At 35.6% G+C, this 17,349-nt stretch overlaps 1 protein-coding gene across 3 annotated transcripts in view; it reads right to left on the bottom strand.

Annotated features, from left to right (window-relative positions):
- Positions 1–2,671: 2,671 nt before the first annotated feature.
- LOC148945908 (5-hydroxytryptamine receptor 1B-like) overlaps positions 2,672–17,349 on the bottom strand; it is a 229,068-nt gene continuing 214,390 nt past the window's right edge. For all 3 annotated transcript variants that reach the window (XM_089097811.1, XM_089097812.1, XM_089097810.1), the window contains exon 3: positions 2,672–4,254. In XM_089097811.1, coding sequence (XP_088953937.1) covers positions 2,685–4,254 — 1,570 coding nt within the window. In that variant the 3' untranslated portion in view covers positions 2,672–2,684. The remainder of the gene's footprint in view (positions 4,255–17,349) is intronic.

Below are 17,349 nucleotides of genomic sequence, written 5' to 3' on the forward strand. Positions count from 1 at the left end.
CACTGCAGGACCAAGCCGTCTTAGGCCAAGACAGCAACGCACGCTGCTCCTCCATCCCAATCTTTTCAAAGCCTTCCTCTTTGCATCCTCCCGAGAAGTTCTCATTTCCTTTAAGTTTTTCCTTACGAGACCCTCCCACCCCAACCGCGGACGCCTTGATTTCTATTTAGCCCTAGATGGTTGGCCAAAAAGGACAATCTTTTGCAATCTGTCATCCTTTATCTGCAGAATGTGCCGTTGCCATCTCAACCTTTCTTAGCCCTAGAAAGTGGTATTGAACCACACTTTTCGTACAGCATACTATTAGAAATACGGTGAGTGAGCCGTATACCCGAAACAATCCGTATACAATTTCTCTGGAAAACATCTAGCAAATCTTCATCCCATTTTCAGAGCGCCATTGCTTTAGAGCCACATTTAACCACTGTCATCACTGCAGCTTCTAATATTCTAATCCTGGTTTGCAGACTTACCTTCCTTTTCTTCCAAACTTTTTTCTACTGTGAAAAAATACCCTGAGCCTTGGCTATTCTACTTTTAACATCTTCACTGCTCCCACCGTCTTTACTAATGATACTACCAAGGTAAGTGAAGCTGTAAAACTGATCAATCTTTTCTTTACCCAACGTCACCTAAATATCTTCACTTATTCCTAGCCTTAGCGACATGGTCTTCTTCCCATTAATTTGTAAATATATTCAAGTACCCTGAACTCACAAAACCTCTAAAAGTTCATTCATTTTGCTCACACTTTCATCTAGGATGCTTAAACCGTCAGCATAATCTAGGTCTAGGAAAGTTTTTCTTTCCCATTTGAATCCGTGTTCTCCCATTGCCTTTCCTCTGCTTTTTAGGACCAAGTTCCTCAAAATGATCCATTTAAATGGGGATAGAATGCAACCCTGCTTAACCTTGATTTAATACAAAACCCACTAATAACCTGATTTCCTATCTTAACTGCAGCAGTGTTATTCTCGAACATAGCCAAAGAGTTTATATGTTCAAATTTTCCCTCATTACTGTTTGACCCTGTTTGGACCAAAATTTAATTTTCTCAGATGCATAGCGAGAGAATTCTGCAATCTGCTGTGATGCAACAATTTTGTTAATACGGACTCTAAATCCTTAAAGTTACGTTCAAAAGACTATTTTTCAAATCCCCCACGACCGTTTACTAAACATAATCACCTCTGAGAAACATTCAAACAAATTTTCAAAGTTATCTGGCTCCTTTATATATAGAATAAATGAAAAAAAGTCCTTTTGACCGAAAAGAAAGATTGACATTAGAACTTAAACGAACAAAAATTATCATGTATATTAGGGGGCTGCCGCCACAGCTAACTTTCCACTCTTTACATTGAAGTTCAACCATTGGATTCCTGAAAGCATTGTAAAGTGAAACAGATATAGCCAATGGAGAATTAGAAGTGTTTTACTAACTGATTACCTTTCACAAAATTTACAATGAAAGTCTAAACCAAATTTTAAACCCAATTTGAATAAGTCACCCGTTTTACGCTTAGCGCATTGTAATTAAAAAAATGTAATTTTTACATTAATGCTTTTGTGTTAGAGCACTCATTCTCAAATCATTAAGAAAAAAGTTAATTCTACTGCAAAAAGTGACGAGTTGAGGGTGCAGAATTCCTTTAATATGTAGAAGAATTTCTAATCAGTTTAAATCTAAATTTTACTCTTTTGCATCCATTTAAAATACTTCTATACCTCAACTTAATCCCTTCTCGTTTTCTGTTCCCACCCCTTTAGCTCTCCAGTCCTTGTGCTAGTACTTAAACTTTGCAGATAATTGTTTTTGTAATTTCCCCAAAACGGTGACTTTTCTAAATACGAGATACGCTGTCAGTCCAATCAAACTCCCACATGTACCGTTTTAGTTTAACTTTAAAAATTAAAACTATCCCGTTTTTCTCAAAAAGTGACTGTTTTCTCAAAAAGTGTTTTCTCAAAGAAACTATTTTCTCAAAAATTGAGGAGCTGTTACTTCTCTCAACAACTCTTTGGCACACTCAGTTGAAATATATTCCTAAAACTTTAGGAAGAACATGGGTTAAATCCTTTTACATGCAAATCTGAAAAATTTGTCGTGAAAAGTTGAAAAATTTGTGCCTAAGATTTTCTCATTTGAGACCTCAGGTGTCTGCCCCCTCCTCCATCAGGGCCTCTTCTAATAGTTTATCCTTATCCCAAAGCTTACTTGTAAAAACTCCCAAGGTTTGAAGAATCCGAATACATTTAATAATATTAATCTATTAAGTGCTTTACGCTATTTTGACTGATTGTCACAATTTTTTAAAAATGACTCTTGAAACACAAGGGCCGTTTAATTAAAACAAAAAGCTTTTCTAAGAATAAAAAACCTTAGCGTGAAGATCCAGGTATTAAGGTGGGAGTAACCCCCTCCTATACGGAATAATTACTGTTCGTTTTAAGTTTTAATGTTGCTCCTTACTTTCGATCGAAAAAACTTGTTTTTTTATTTATTTAACCAGGGTAATGAACGGTTTGTAAGGATGTATGGCTATTTGAAAAATTAATTTTTCATCAATGTTTAGGAAGCGTTTGAGTAATGCGTTACAGGAAATTCAACGGATGGATTTAAAGAAATATATAAAATAATAAATTATATTTATTGGCGTATTAACACATATTTAATCCTATAATTATCGTCGTAATTGAAAATCATCAAATAAAAAGTTAGGGTAATTTAAAACAAACGAAGGGCTTGAAGGTAAGGAAACACTGGGTCTTCGTCTTTCTTTCTGTTTTATTTGAGAATTCCACCCGTTAGGGAGATCGAGATTACCACTTATTATTTTGGAGGACTCCTCGAATGCTCCCTCAGGTACGCCATAATAGGGAGATAAATCGCATTTACTTCTTCCTGATTCTAGTAGTCGCCTTTTAATGGATCGTTTCCGTGCTAGAAGCACTTTAGAAAAACTAGAGCTTCTCTGATTAGTATTACGTCTTAAGGAGTTATCGACTTTCTGAAAATCATCACAATCTTCATTTTTCATTGAATATGTCTCAAATTTCAGTTCTTTTCTCGCTTGACTGAAACGAATTGGATGAGCAATCTGGTTTGACGGATGGAAAAACGAACGACTTCTTGAACACGGTGATCGTTTTTCCTCTTTTCCGGTTTGTGATTCCCGTACAGGGCATATTGGAGATTTCCATTTTGTCACTACTGCTTGATTGGAATGTAGTACTTCACACCGACTAGAACCATCTGGTAAAGCATGCACAAGAACACATTCCCCTTGTAAATCACGATTTCGCAAATTCTGCATAGCTGGTGAGCGATAAGAGGGGTAGCGAGATGTTTTTATACAACAACAGATAACTCGAACTGCCTCTGTCCGAGCTAATTCATTTCTATACACGTAAATAAATGGACTAAACACGGAATTTAAAAATGCAGCAGCATAAATTGTTGTTCGAAATAACTTTGATATGTGAATGTGCACAATCTGTGTTTCCAATAAACACGTGGCGAAATATGGAAAATAACAAAGCACAAAAGACGATATCACAATAGCTGAAGTTCTTATAGCTTTACTTTCCTCGCGTGTAAATAAAGAAAATGTAACATTTAAGTCCCATCTTTTTCTTAGCTTCCGTTTCATTCCACTGGGAGTCATTATCCCCTGTGTTGAACAGGCATCTAGATCAGGCACTTGGAAACTTATAATTTCTGCTGGATTTGAACTAACACTATGTCTTCTAGTTCGTGCATTATTTTTCTTTGCCGCTTTATACATTTTATAATAAAGACAACACAGCAAAATTAGAGGTAACAAAAAACCTGCATTGGTAAGAACCATCCCGAAGCAAAAACTCAGGATTCCAGAGGTACTCCAAGAGCTGACTGGTACATTTGGAATTTTTATCCAGCTTTTTGTTTCTGCTTCTGGAGAAATGTTGAGGTACCCCATGAATGCAGGGATGCTCAATATTGTTGATGCCATCCAAGCAGATAAGATCATAAGGAAACTTCTTTTTCTTGTGATTGTCATACTGTAGTGAAGAGGACTTGTGACCGCGAAATAACGATCTAAGGAAATAAGAAGAATAGAAAAAACACTGGTAACGATAGTTAATGAAGTCATTCCTGAGAGACCTTCTTTCCATAGCACTGGGGAATCGGGATAAAGCAGATCTACAAGATAGCCAGGTGTAACAAAAGCTGAGACAACAATATTGGCAAAAACCAAGCTAATGATGAATCTGAAAAAAATAAGGCCTGGTCATTATTTTACATATATTAAAATTATGACTGTATACGCTTATACAAATATACCTATCTTGAAACGTGCACAAATATCTATTTTAAGGAGGGGGAAGGTGGGAAATCAAATTTTTGACAGTAAGTGGAATAACCATCTGAAAAAATATAGAAAATTATAGAAAGAACTGTAAAATTCTTATTATATCATGGCACCAGAGCCGACGATCCCCATTATTCTATCTCTGTAGACGTGTTTGCACACAAGTATTTTCAATTATAGTCTAGATGGATTCAATTATAGTCTAGATTTCAATTATAGTCTAGAAGTCAATTATAGTCTAGATTTCAATTATAGTCTACATTTCAATTATAGTCTAGATGAATAAAATATATAATTTTTATGCTGATTATTTGGTCTCTTTTTGTGAAAATTCTTAATCTAGTTTTTAATATTTGGACAAATTTAGGCCTATATCAAGTTATTTCTTTAATTTGTTTCATTAACATAGACATAGTCACTAATATTAATAGCAAGAAACAATTAAAATAATTTCTAATTTCCACATGAAGCTAAGAGAGGAAAGGAAATAATAAAAGAAAAAGAAAATAAAAAAAGGTGATAAATCACCAGTATCACCTTTATAAGTGGTTTAAGTCATAAGGCGTTATTCTTTGTACCATAAAGTCTTAAAAGCTAAATTTGTTCGAATAAATCCGTTTCATAAAAATGAAAACTTTTAGGAAAAGGATTTATCCTTTTTATAAAATTAGATAATATCCTATTTTAAAATAATGAGAGTTATCAAGGATAATCAGAATTATCCTCTTTAAAAGATAAGATAAAGAATTTCTTGATGAGTAGGGATGGGGGGGGGGGGGTGGGGTTCTATTTTCTGTGAGTACTGGTTCGCGGTTCCCAGGAGGTTTATTTTTCATTTATTTATAAAATTGCATTTTTCTATTCTTTTTTTTCCCAATATATATGTAGTAAGTGAGTAAAATACTGAGTCCTGCTATAATTTAATCTGTATAGATTTTCAGGTGGTAGATCTGTTTTATATGATTTTTTTTTTGAATACTGGTCGTTAATTAAAAATGAATTTCTCTCTCTCTCATACATCTCTTTCATGTGGTATGAAACAGATGTATCAAATCGTTGACATATCTGTTTCATGCGGTATGAAGGAACCTTCTATTCATATCAAATCCCCTGATTATGATTATACCAGATAAATGTTCTTCCTAGGGGTGGTTGACCCTTAAAAATGACCTCAAAGATTAAGAAGTGCTGTCTAGCGAGTTTTGTTTGCACTTTTGTCAAATTCACAGTGCTATCTTCTCAACGGTCATGCAAGGCTTAAACTTTCAAGAAGAAGACAGTATTGATAACAAATTAAGTAACCTGCCCCCCACCCACCCAATTATTTCCCCAAACGTATCCAATAAATTTTGAGATAGCCATTTTGTTCAACATAGTTGAAAGATCCAATAATTGTGTCTTTGGTGATATCATCCCCAAAAGCCCTCAGGGCAAGAGCTATAAGTTATACTAGTTGCGCATTGTTAACATATAAGGTTCTATGGCAGGGGTGGTCGTATTCAGAAGATGCTCGTTCGATTGAAAATCAGAAATTTTAGTGCCCTTTTTAGGAGTTAAAAGTGACCGGAAGGCCACTAGCCACCTCCCCCCCCCACGCAACACCCTCTTTTCTCCAGATGCATCCGATCAAAAAATTTAAATTGCCTTTTTGGTTAATATAGTCCAAAGAGCATTAATGCCTCTGGTTTTGACACAAACCCCTAGAGTCTGGGGACAAGGGTTTTAAGTTAAGGCCCGGAAGCAAATAAATTTTTTATAGACGGGGGGGGGGGTCGTATAAACTTCGGAGGAGGCTTATTTGTTTGCAAATTGACATAGGGGTGGTCTTATAAACTTTGGAGGGTGGTGATTGGAAATCGTATGAACCGTATCAAGATGATGCTTCCGTATCAAGTTAAAACTTCTTAAGCACCACGAGGGGAAGCTTTTTTACTAAATAAAGTTTTTTTAGTACTCTTAGAAAAGGTTATGATCCTAATTACACTGCCCTTGTGTTTCAGGAATTGTTGTCAAGGAATTGAGACAAAAGGTGTAACTTCAGCGTATAGAGCAGGATATTACGGAGGGAGCAACCCCCCCCCCGCATATACAGAATAATTTCTGTTCATTTTAAGTTTTAATGTTGCTCCTTACTTCCAATAGGAAAACTTAGTTCTAATTGTTTTCCAAATAATCCCAATAAATCCACCCCCTCTGTGGAAAATCCTCAACCCCTAAAAATTCCTTCATAAATAGTTCATTATATGTAAAAATTTTCTCCCGGAAACATAATTTACACTTTACTGAAAAAACAACAACAAACGAATGTGGATTGACGGTTTAATAAACCTATATTGATATTTATTCCTTAAAGTCTTAATAATTTTTGATTTATTAAGAGAGTGAAAACCGTTACAATTTATTTTGTTTTCAGTAAAGTGCAAACTATATTCTGGTCTTCAGCAGTCATAGGGGGCTTCAGCCCTACTCATGTTAATTTTTGCTCGTTTTGAGTTTGACTTGGTTATTTATTGTAATTTCTGTTCATTTTGAGTTTCATTTATTTTATTGATGGGGGTTTGTGGTAGTTTTACGCTTAGAAAATTATTTGACTTTATTTCTGCTCATTTTTGGTTTAATATAGCTCTTTACTTTTCTTTGAAAATCGTGGAAAAGTTTTTTTTTTATAAACTAACCTATTCAAACGCAAATAAATAAATACTTTCTTTCATGTAATGTTGCGATGAGAATATTTAACTTCTCCCCCTTTTTTAGACTCATATTTAATTTTCGTATGAAAATACTTTGAGAACAATTATCATCCCTTAAAAAATGTACCCTCCAAATATACATTAGATAAGGGTCTAAAATATCAAAACTTATTTACAGGTCAACATTTCAATGGATCTTAAGGCACGTTCTTCGAAAAGCTTTTTACTATACGGATATTCCCCATGGACACCGACAGATGGACAAGGGGAATAATACCCCTGGGAGACAAGAAGACATTAAAAACATATGCTTAGATAGAAAAGCAAGAAATATTCCCATTTAAAACCCATTTAAATCCTTTGGTGTAATCAAAGTTCCTGGTATTACTTACCGATAATCCCACAAAAACCTCTTGGTGGTACACCCCTCCCAGTTTTTGAGCCGATAAGCATTCGAAAGTGATATTCTGTTTTACAACCAAAAAAAAATTCTATAGTTTGAACACTACTGCCACAGACCCAAATTACAGATATAGGTCAAAAATATCCCCACGAATCATGGGGAACTAAAGAATTCTTTCTAACACTCCCCACCCCCATCCTAAAAAAAAGTCTTTCCGTATTAGTCGGAAGGCTCCCGGAGATTTGGGAAATTTTGGCACAAAATACACTTTCTGAGGTTAAAGCACATTCTCCCACTTACACAAAGACCCGCCAGCCTTTCTCCGTAACGATTCATCCACAATTATAGACCGCTGTGCATAATTTACCAAGCCTCAAATGAATCAGCTTAGCTAAATGAAGCTTTAAAATAAATATCTGTATGAACCGCTTATTTTGGATTCACTGCGTGCATTTTTATCAATAAATTCCCCATCGGGCGGCATTGCTGCCTCTGAGACTGGAAACCCAAATATATATATTTTTTTCATAGTTTCAAATCAATTGGCTATCTGTAAATTTTCAATCTATGGCTTTTTGACACATTTTGGGCCAAAATCATCGGTTCGCATCGTAAAATAGCAGAAAATGCCACTTTGCTCAGGCAAAATCTTCTTCGGTATTTAATAAAGTCCCTTGCACTTTTAATTGCTATTGTACCTTCAAAGATCATTGGTTCGAATTGGACATCAAGTATTTTGCAGTAGGCATCAAGACATGGCAAGACATGGCTAAAAGCCAAGACAGATTGTCCGAGTAATTGAGAGGCAAAAATGTTTAAATGGCACGGGTAAATGGTAGGAGTAAGTATGACTCTCTTTTGGACAGGTACTTGTGTCTTAGGTTTTGGAAAGGAACGCCTGCCTAGAGTCTCAGGCAGGTTGACCAAAAATTTAAAATTGACATAGGACCATTAGCTTGCCTGGAATGAAGGGCACACAAGGCACGCCCACCTATGGTCTTAGGTAGGTTGACCAAGAATTTAGAATTGATACAGGACCATTAATTTGCTCGGAATAACAGGCAAACAATTGTTTAAAGCCATATTCATCTTCCGAATAGTACCTACTCATTGCCTAAGCTCAGCCCCGCGTTAAGAGCAAATTTTTAATTTTTTTAATTTTTGGGTCACTCACTTGTCGAGTGAGCAGTCGAGAGAGCAGTCGAATGTCAAAAGCCTCGTCTATCGTCGGAAGGCTCAACGCTCTCTAGAGAACGCCGCACGCATCTAGGCACACGATGATGCGAATTTATAACGCATCCGTAAGCTCTGTCCTGCTCTATGCAGCAGAAACATGGCCCTTAAGTCAACAACCCTCAGTATGATAGATGTCTGCCAGACGAAACAGCTTCGTCGGATTGAAGGACTTCGGTGGGATGATTTTGTGAGCAACGCAAGGTAACTTACGCTCACCTCCCAAGTGTCATTCTCCATCCAAATAGCATAACCACTCTCAGGTGGCTCGGACACCTCCTACGTGTGCCGACGAAAATCCCAACCCGAATAATCTATGATTTCGACCCAAAAGGTCATGACTCGTCCCTCCCGAGGGGCAGACCCCGGACCAGGTCGAAGGATAGTCTCAATAAATTCCAAGAGATAGCTAACATTGCTGTCGACGAGGCCCCAATCTTAGCACCAAACCAGTCAGCCTGGAGGAGCAGAGTTTTGACGCTCTCTACGCCACCCCCAACGCGGCAGGAGCCCTAAGTCAACTCAATCAAAGACAATGGATAGTTGGGCAAAGTTGTCGACCGAAATATTTGAATTTTTGTCTCTTTTTTCACTTACTGTGTTTTACCTCTTTTTTCAGCATGCAAAAAATGTTTTTTTACTTTGAACGTAACTACTAATTACTAATATTAAAATAATGGTGTTTAATAACAATTGATTTTATGAATTCTTCCTTTCATTGTTTTTGCAATTTAAAATTAAAAACTTTTACAAAGGTCAAAATGTCAAACGGTGTTAAAACGGCGGAAAAAATTTACACTTTGCTAAATTACCCGAAGATCTAATAAAATGAAGGGACCAGGGAAATTTTGCTTATACCACTTTGCTACAAATACACAGATCAACAGCTATTATGTCTCTGCTATTTATTCGCATTGGCATAAAACTGCTCAAGAGAAGCAGAGAGAGCCCAAAAATATTTTATCCCTCTGGCCATCTTGAACCTATTGAGAAGTACTGATTGAAGAATTTGCTAGTTTGTGTGCACTTTAGTTATTGATCACATCAATAGCCTTTTCGTACTTTGATCTAGTCTCTCTTATCTAGAATATTTCCAAATATTTCCACGCCAATAGAAGCAGTCTCAAAAGCAAATAGGCCCCAAATGAATAGAAGGGAAAATCCCCATGGAGTTTTGTAACAATAGAAAAAACCTATAACATGATTAAGTCATCAGTTGACTGTAGAAATCTCTTTGGTTCAGAGGATTAATTCCGACAAACCAAGATGTGTTTTTTTTTATTCTTGTCTTGAGTGTAGTACTTAATTAGTACTTAATAGTACTTAGTTACTTAATTAGTAAGCTGACTAATTAAGTCAGAAATTTATAAAATATTAAGACGTAAATTCAAATTACAAAGTTTTGAAATTGCCATCTTTTACTAAGATTGGACTTTGAAAAAAAAAAATATAAAAGAATCACACATCCTGTGTTCCAGGATAGGTGTGGCTTTTGGAAGAAAATTGTGAAATGCCAAAATCTCTTCTTAGCTCAGGCGTGGCCGGATACATGTGGTAAGGCTTATCTATATAAGCAATTTTTGATTGCAACTGTTGCTTTTTGTCTCTTGAAACAGGTTTGACTGCTGGTCTTTATCAAACTTAAGGATTGGTTGATAATTGTAAGTGTCCGTAATTTCTTATAGTTTTAAATAATATCTTGTATTCTTTTAATCTGTGGAACAAAATTTCCGTTATCGAAATTGTTTAACACTCGGATCTTGTACCGTTCTTGTTGAGTTAATTATAAGTAATCACTAAATTATCCTGGAATTCACATACTTGCTCAGTAGGAACGTCTCATTTAAGTAGTTCAGGCCAACCCTAAATAAGGACGCTACCATAGCTATTAATTCACCCAACAGACTTACCCCCTGTAGGATCCATACGGTACCCACTTACCACATGAGAAAGGAAAACGTGCCAAACAGTTCCTAGGGGCCAATGGGAATTTTTTTTGCCGTGTTTTAAAGAAAGTATCTACTAGTTCGCGATTATTTATAGTTCTATTTTATTTCTATAGAGGGTATAGTGTCAATAGTTTTCCTATTAATATACCCCTATGGGTAAAAATTGCTAATAAACAACAAAAATGACCTGCCACAAATCGGTCGTCTTCGATCACACTGCCTCTATCTTTTACTAAGTACACAAGAAACGAATATTAATAGAGTCTGGATATTTCCATATCACATCGAGAAACATTTCCTGACACAAAAATAAATTTAAAAGACAAAAAAAGCTGCACTTGAAGGAAACAAAATGGTCATGAAAAAAAAACTAAAACATACACAGTCACAACTTCCGTATCAAAAAGATCCGAAAAAGCACGTAGTTACACGAAGGAGTTTTTTCACATATCCCTTTGGCACTTTTTCTTGGTAGAAAGAGGCTGCTCTTAGATGTGACTTCTTTTTTTCTAGTATTTTTGCTTTATTACAATATAGTTTTTCTTTTAGTATTTCCTTTCTTCCTGGAAAAGGATTGCAGAAACAGAGTCAAAATATTGGGATTCTATTTGTGCTTTTACTCTTTTTGGCAATTATTTCATCTGTTTTTTTTTTGTTTTTGTTCATTCGATCTTAAAGAGTGAAATTAAGATGTCATTTAAACGAAATTGTCGATAATTCAATTTAGATTACTTGCTATACCTGATTTGTTTGAATATAATTGTAAATGACTTGGTCCTGAACGGGACCCCTGATAGGCAAGGCAGGTCCTAGAGAATAAGTAAATTACAAAAGCTGTGATAAACATAAAACAACCAAAACATGAATATTAATTATTAGATAATTATTAAATGATTATCAATTATTAATTAATTAATTTTAGAGCCTCTTTAAGAGCCACTTCTCTTGCAAATATCCTTTTTTCTTCCCTATCCTTTCTATCCTTTTTATTTTTTAGCCTTGACGTATTGCGAGCGAAAATAGGAAATGTTTAATCAAACAGTTCGTTGTAACGAACTGTAAGTAAGGGGAAGCTCACCGCTATAGCAACCAAAACTCAAAATAACGGAATTTTGATAAAACTAATGCATAAAAGGAATTGGCTTTTCATGCTAATTCTAAATAAATAAATTTTTATAAGTTTAATGTTGCCCATCAAAAGCTACGAGTCTGAGAAAATTTTTAAGATATTTCAAAAAGGGCAAAAATCTCCCCCCCCCCACAAGAAAATTCAAGCGATACACAATCCGATTCAGGAAACTAGAAAACCCTAGTATAGTGGTTTCAAAATCCTTTTTACAAAGATGAATAAATTTTTATTTTTTGGCCATCAAAAGGACCACGGATGTGTTTGTTTGTCCTTTTTACCTTTTTCGTTTTTAACACTAAAGTTTGGCTTCTGTCACAATCTTTTAAGAAAGAATGCTCTTACACGAACCGTTATTTTGAATGAAAACTATTTTAAAGAACTTCAACATTTTATCGTAAGGACTTAGGAATTGAGGAAGGGGTGGCCCCCCCGCCTCAAATACGGAATAATGTCTGTTTGTTTTAATTTTTAACTTCTTTACTTTAAGTTGAAAAAACTTGTTATATTTTTTTAATAGCCTCATATAAGTACTTAAATTCAATTTTGAATGCTGATACAAAAAATATGTATATTATTTTACAATTTTTATATTGTACTATATGCCGTATTATATTATAAATGTGCAATTAAATTATACTTTTGTAATATTTCTGTATCATTGTATTCTGTTATTGCAATATCATAATATGTATTCTATATTGTATTATATTATATACTTATATACACTAGATACTAATAAATTTAATATACTTGATATACTGCTATAAAATATACTCATGAGAGAATATTTTGAATTTTACACAATTTAAAATATGGTCTTGGGCTAGAAAATACTTCAAAAAGAAATTTAAAAAAATTCTAGTCTAGATGCCAATTACTATCTTGGAAAGTAGCTTATTTAGGGGAACAAAGCTTTCAGGAATGAACCCAGAGCCAAAAATATATACCTGAGAAGGTATTGCCAACTAGCCCTTCTCCCACGCCCCTTTTTTCTCCAAAGACATCCAATATAAAATTGTGAGATAGCCATTTGATTCAGCATAGTTGAAAGGTCCAATAACTATACCTTTGGGGGCGCAAAATAGGTTGATCCGATAAACTTGCGTTAGGAGCAAGTTCAATTAACGGAAAGTTGAGTTAATTAAGTAAATTATACTACTTTAGACTACGATAGGGGGGAGCCCCCCTTGCAGCCCCCCCCACCCTCTGAATCCGTCACTGAAAGATATTTTCAAGCTACTATGTCGACCTTTTTCTCTTTTTTAGGGTTGAGACAATCGTATTCATGACAGGTAACCGGTCTGTAAAATGTTTTACAGGAATTTTTAATTTTCAATGTGTTTTTCATTGGCTTTAGTTTTTCATGCATTTCCTGCCATTTCAGTAGAATTTTAAGCCATATTTATTACACAAAGATTGTAAAGGGTCGTCAAAGGCCAGTGCCCTTTGGAGCAGAAAGGATTGGAGCTAGGAACTTCATATACCTTCTCACAGGATTATTATGGCTCTGGATCTATTTCTGGGAGCTGCATTCACCTAACTCAACCACTTTACAAGATCAACAAAACTGGGGTGGATCCAGGATTTTTTTTAGAGGGTGGGAGGGGGGCGCAAAATAGGTTGATAAAAAAATTAGGGGGGGGGGCGCAAAACAAGTTGATCCGATAAACATGCGTTAGGAAAAAGTTTAATTAACGGAAACTTGAGTTAATTAGGTAAATTACACTACTTTAGACTACGATAGAGGGGGGGGGGGGGCACCCTCTCGCCCCCTCTGGATCCGCCACTGCAACAAAAGCCCTTAATATGTAATTTTTCCGGAATCTTATACTATATGTACAATATGTTACATTCTTTTTATCTTATTTAGGTATTCTTTTAGTTTTCTATCTTTTTTGTTTGTTTCTATTTACTAAAAATTGAAACACATCTGCAATCCAGTCACGAAACAAGAGGAAAAACAATTCCTAACTATTTGATTCAAGTTTGACGACTAAATTTCCTCAGTACCTTTACAATAAGTCAATTTTCTCTTTTAAATAGGTTTAATTCTAAAGCAAGAGTTTCTTAGAAAAAAATAAATGTAAAATTTAATTAACAGTTATTTTCACAATGCCCAGCTATTTCATGGACAATTGTATAACAAACATAGGATCCCAAGACTTGTCTTATCTTTAATGAGGTTTTCCGAATTGGAGCCAATTCTCTCACTTGATAGTCAAAATCGTCAATCCGTTTTCTCTTGGGAAACATAATTTTAAGGCTAGCTTTCATAATTAGGCAAATATATGAAGTATCTCCATAAATTAATTGTGGTTGAATTTCAATATAATAAAGCAGAGATTTTACCTCCATTCTAACTTACTCTAATCCCATTATAACTGAAATTGACATTGAAACTATCAGTTAAAACTCGTAAAGGTAGTTCTTTTTCATTTCGTTCTTGATTAGACAGGCTTAAATAGTTCTAAAATTCATTATGCATTTCTATATACAGGAAGTACCTTAGACATTGGGTGTTTACTGTGACCTGAGTAGAAAGAAAATTTAAGTAATTTTCCCCCCACCTCCTGAAAATTCCACCCTTTGGGAAATTTACCTTCCATGAAAAATTTCTATAGAAAATTTTTCCCCAGGGAAAGGTCCCCCGTGCTTTAAAAACGATAGTATTTTAAAGTATTTGAAACATTCCCCCAGGAAAATTCTTCCCCGGTCAATCCTCCCCAGAAATCCTACCTAAGTAACAACTATATTCCAGGAATAGTTTAGAGAATCTAGGTGAAACTTTCAGTGTATGTTGAGGAGTATGATGAACAAGCCAAAATTTAGTAGTATAGGCCCAACCTATTCCACCAGCCAGTACCTCTGGAGTATGACCGGTCCCTGTTTCTAGCGGTCCCTGTTTCCAGCTTGTAGGATTTTTGTGACATCCCGTGATTCCAGGTGTTATGACGCAATCTTGTTTTCAGTAGACTATTTCCATATGATTAATCTAACTTTATTTCTTCAGCGTGGTCGAGATATTTAACAGGTAGCAATAATAGGGGAAACTAGCATGGATTTTAAACATGCCCTCTTTTCGCGATGCCATGTTTCCAGGTGACGCAATCTTGTTTAAGCATTAAAGGAAACACAGCTGTCAAGATTCCCACGACAAACCCCTCTGAACTCGTCACACGACACACCCGTATTTTAAATGGTCCCGTATAATACAGGATGAGGCAATCTTATATAACCTTGTGTCAGAAGCCGTGGGAAATCCCCGCTTTTAACTGAACACGGTAAACACGTGGGTCACATGTAATGACAGCAAACATGTTGCGTAATGAAGGTACACACATTGCCTAAAGACAGCGCATATCTTGCGTAACGGCAATTCGGAAATAACTTAATGGCGGCAAACATCTTAAGTAATGACCGCGCACATCTTACGTAATGACAGCGCATCTCACGTAATAGCAGCAAACACATCGCTGTCACATAATACTTTTTTGACATTTAATTTTTTCGGCAAAACGTTCAACGCATTTTTTCTTTTTCTTTAGTTCTTTGTCCTCGTTAGGACCCGAAAGGTCAATTTCCTTCTTATAGAACGACACCTTAAGCACCAGGACAAGCGTTCCATTCCCTGTATTCTGTATCGAGAATTACTTTCTAGAAATAACACCTGAGGTTACCATGACGTCTCAAGACACACCTCTGTCTATTCTATGACACACCTGGCAGGATTCCGAACGCATGCCGTGTTCTCGTGGCCAGGTATAACATGCATGACGAAAAACGCGCAGAAGAAGAATGTTTATTTCCAGGCATTAATAATAGATTCTTAGGCTCCTAATGTTTTTTTTAGTGATAAAAGACGGAAGGGATGCTTAAATTTCGTAAACACCTAGCTATTAGAGACTCTTCCTAAACAACATATCTAAAGGATTAGGCTTATTGTAAATATAATTTCCATTAATTAAAACAAATTTTACAAACATTATTAAAATAATGAAAAAGTAGTTAAAAAACACGACAAACAAAAAATAAAACGTGAAAAAAGATGACAAATGGAAAAACCGAAAACATGCGTGAATATAAGAAAGATAAGGGTACAAGCAGGCAATTCCAGAGAGGAAGGGTTGATATTAGAGCTAAATTTTTTAGATTTTTTTATTATATTGAAGGCTTTTAATGAAAATATCTTGTTTCTTTGGGTCCAGACTACACCCTCCCCTACTGTACGGCATTGCCACCTCCATTGGCATTGTCAGGAGGTTCAATATCCGTATTGATTTGCGCTAATACTAAAACATCTAATTTTTACCTTTCTGGCCTTCCTTATGATAGAATTCCAGGTTCGTACCACAAATCGGCTTAAAACACTGCTTTGCAGTACCACCGTCTTTTTTTTACTAAAATAAATGTCTATGTTAACAGTTTATTTTGTTGGATCAGCAGCACCTTTTAGAAACGAGCGCGTCCTGTTCGGCATTGTTGCCTCTTAAACAGGGGTTTAATATCCATATAGATTTGTGGTAATTCTAAAATATTTAACTTTTAACTTTTTGGCCTTCTTTGGCTAGATTTGTAGTTTCGTACAAAAATCGGCTGAAAACGCTGCTTTGCAGTAGCACAGTCTTTTTTGAATAAAATAAATTTTTATGTTAACAGTTGGTTTTGTAGGATTAGCAACATCTTTTTGAAACAAATGCTCCCCGTTCCAAATTGCTGCCTCTGAAACAGGTGATTCAATATCCGTATAAATTTGCAGTAATTCTAAAACATTTAACTTTTAGCTTTTCGGCCCTCCTTTGGCTAGAATTATAGTTGTGTACCACAATTCGTTTGAAAACCCCTGAATTTCAGAGACATAGTCTTCTTTGGATAAAATAAATGTCTATGTTAACAGTTTATTTTATAGGATTAGTAGTACCTTTTGGAAACAAACGTGCCCCATACGCCACTGCTGCCTCTGAAACAGGAAATTCAATATCCATATGGATTTGCAATAGTTCTAAAAACATTTAACTTTTAGCTTGGACTCTCAATACATAGAAAGGAGAGGATTCTTGCATTTATAGCCACAAGTGTGGCAACAGCCTACAACATAACCTCATTTAATAACCCTCGTTCAACTAAACCCCTGTTAAACCCAACCCTTTTGATGTGGATGTAAATGAGCCCGTGCTTATAACTGTGCAACTGAGCCCATTTAACTGAACCCTCGTTGAACAGAATCCCCGATTTCTGCATAACCTCCATTTGTCTCACCCCTCACGCAATCCAGGGGGCATTTTTACAGCAAAATTATCAAAACGAGAAAATCTATTTCGATAAATTATTGTTCCAAAGGGAAATATGTAATTAGGGAAATTCTAAAAATACAGTGTTTTCGAGACAAGACTATGCAATGGAAAAAAACAAAAACCTGCGTGAATAGAAGAAAGGTATGGAACCTAGGATGCTATTGTAGGGAGGGAGGGGGGATGTTATAGGTAAATTTAAAGCGTATTAAGGAGTATTTTTGAGGGGCTTTTAATGAAAATTTCCGTTTCTTTGAGTGCAAGTTAGATTTTCGCTTCCTCCCTCCTGCACGGAAAAAAAT

Source organism: Artemia sp. Qi Xiang Cuo, chromosome 12, assembly GCF_049724085.1.
Source record: "Artemia sp. Qi Xiang Cuo chromosome 12, ASM4972408v1, whole genome shotgun sequence".
Classification (NCBI taxonomy): Eukaryota; Metazoa; Arthropoda; class Branchiopoda; order Anostraca; family Artemiidae; genus Artemia; species Artemia sp. Qi Xiang Cuo.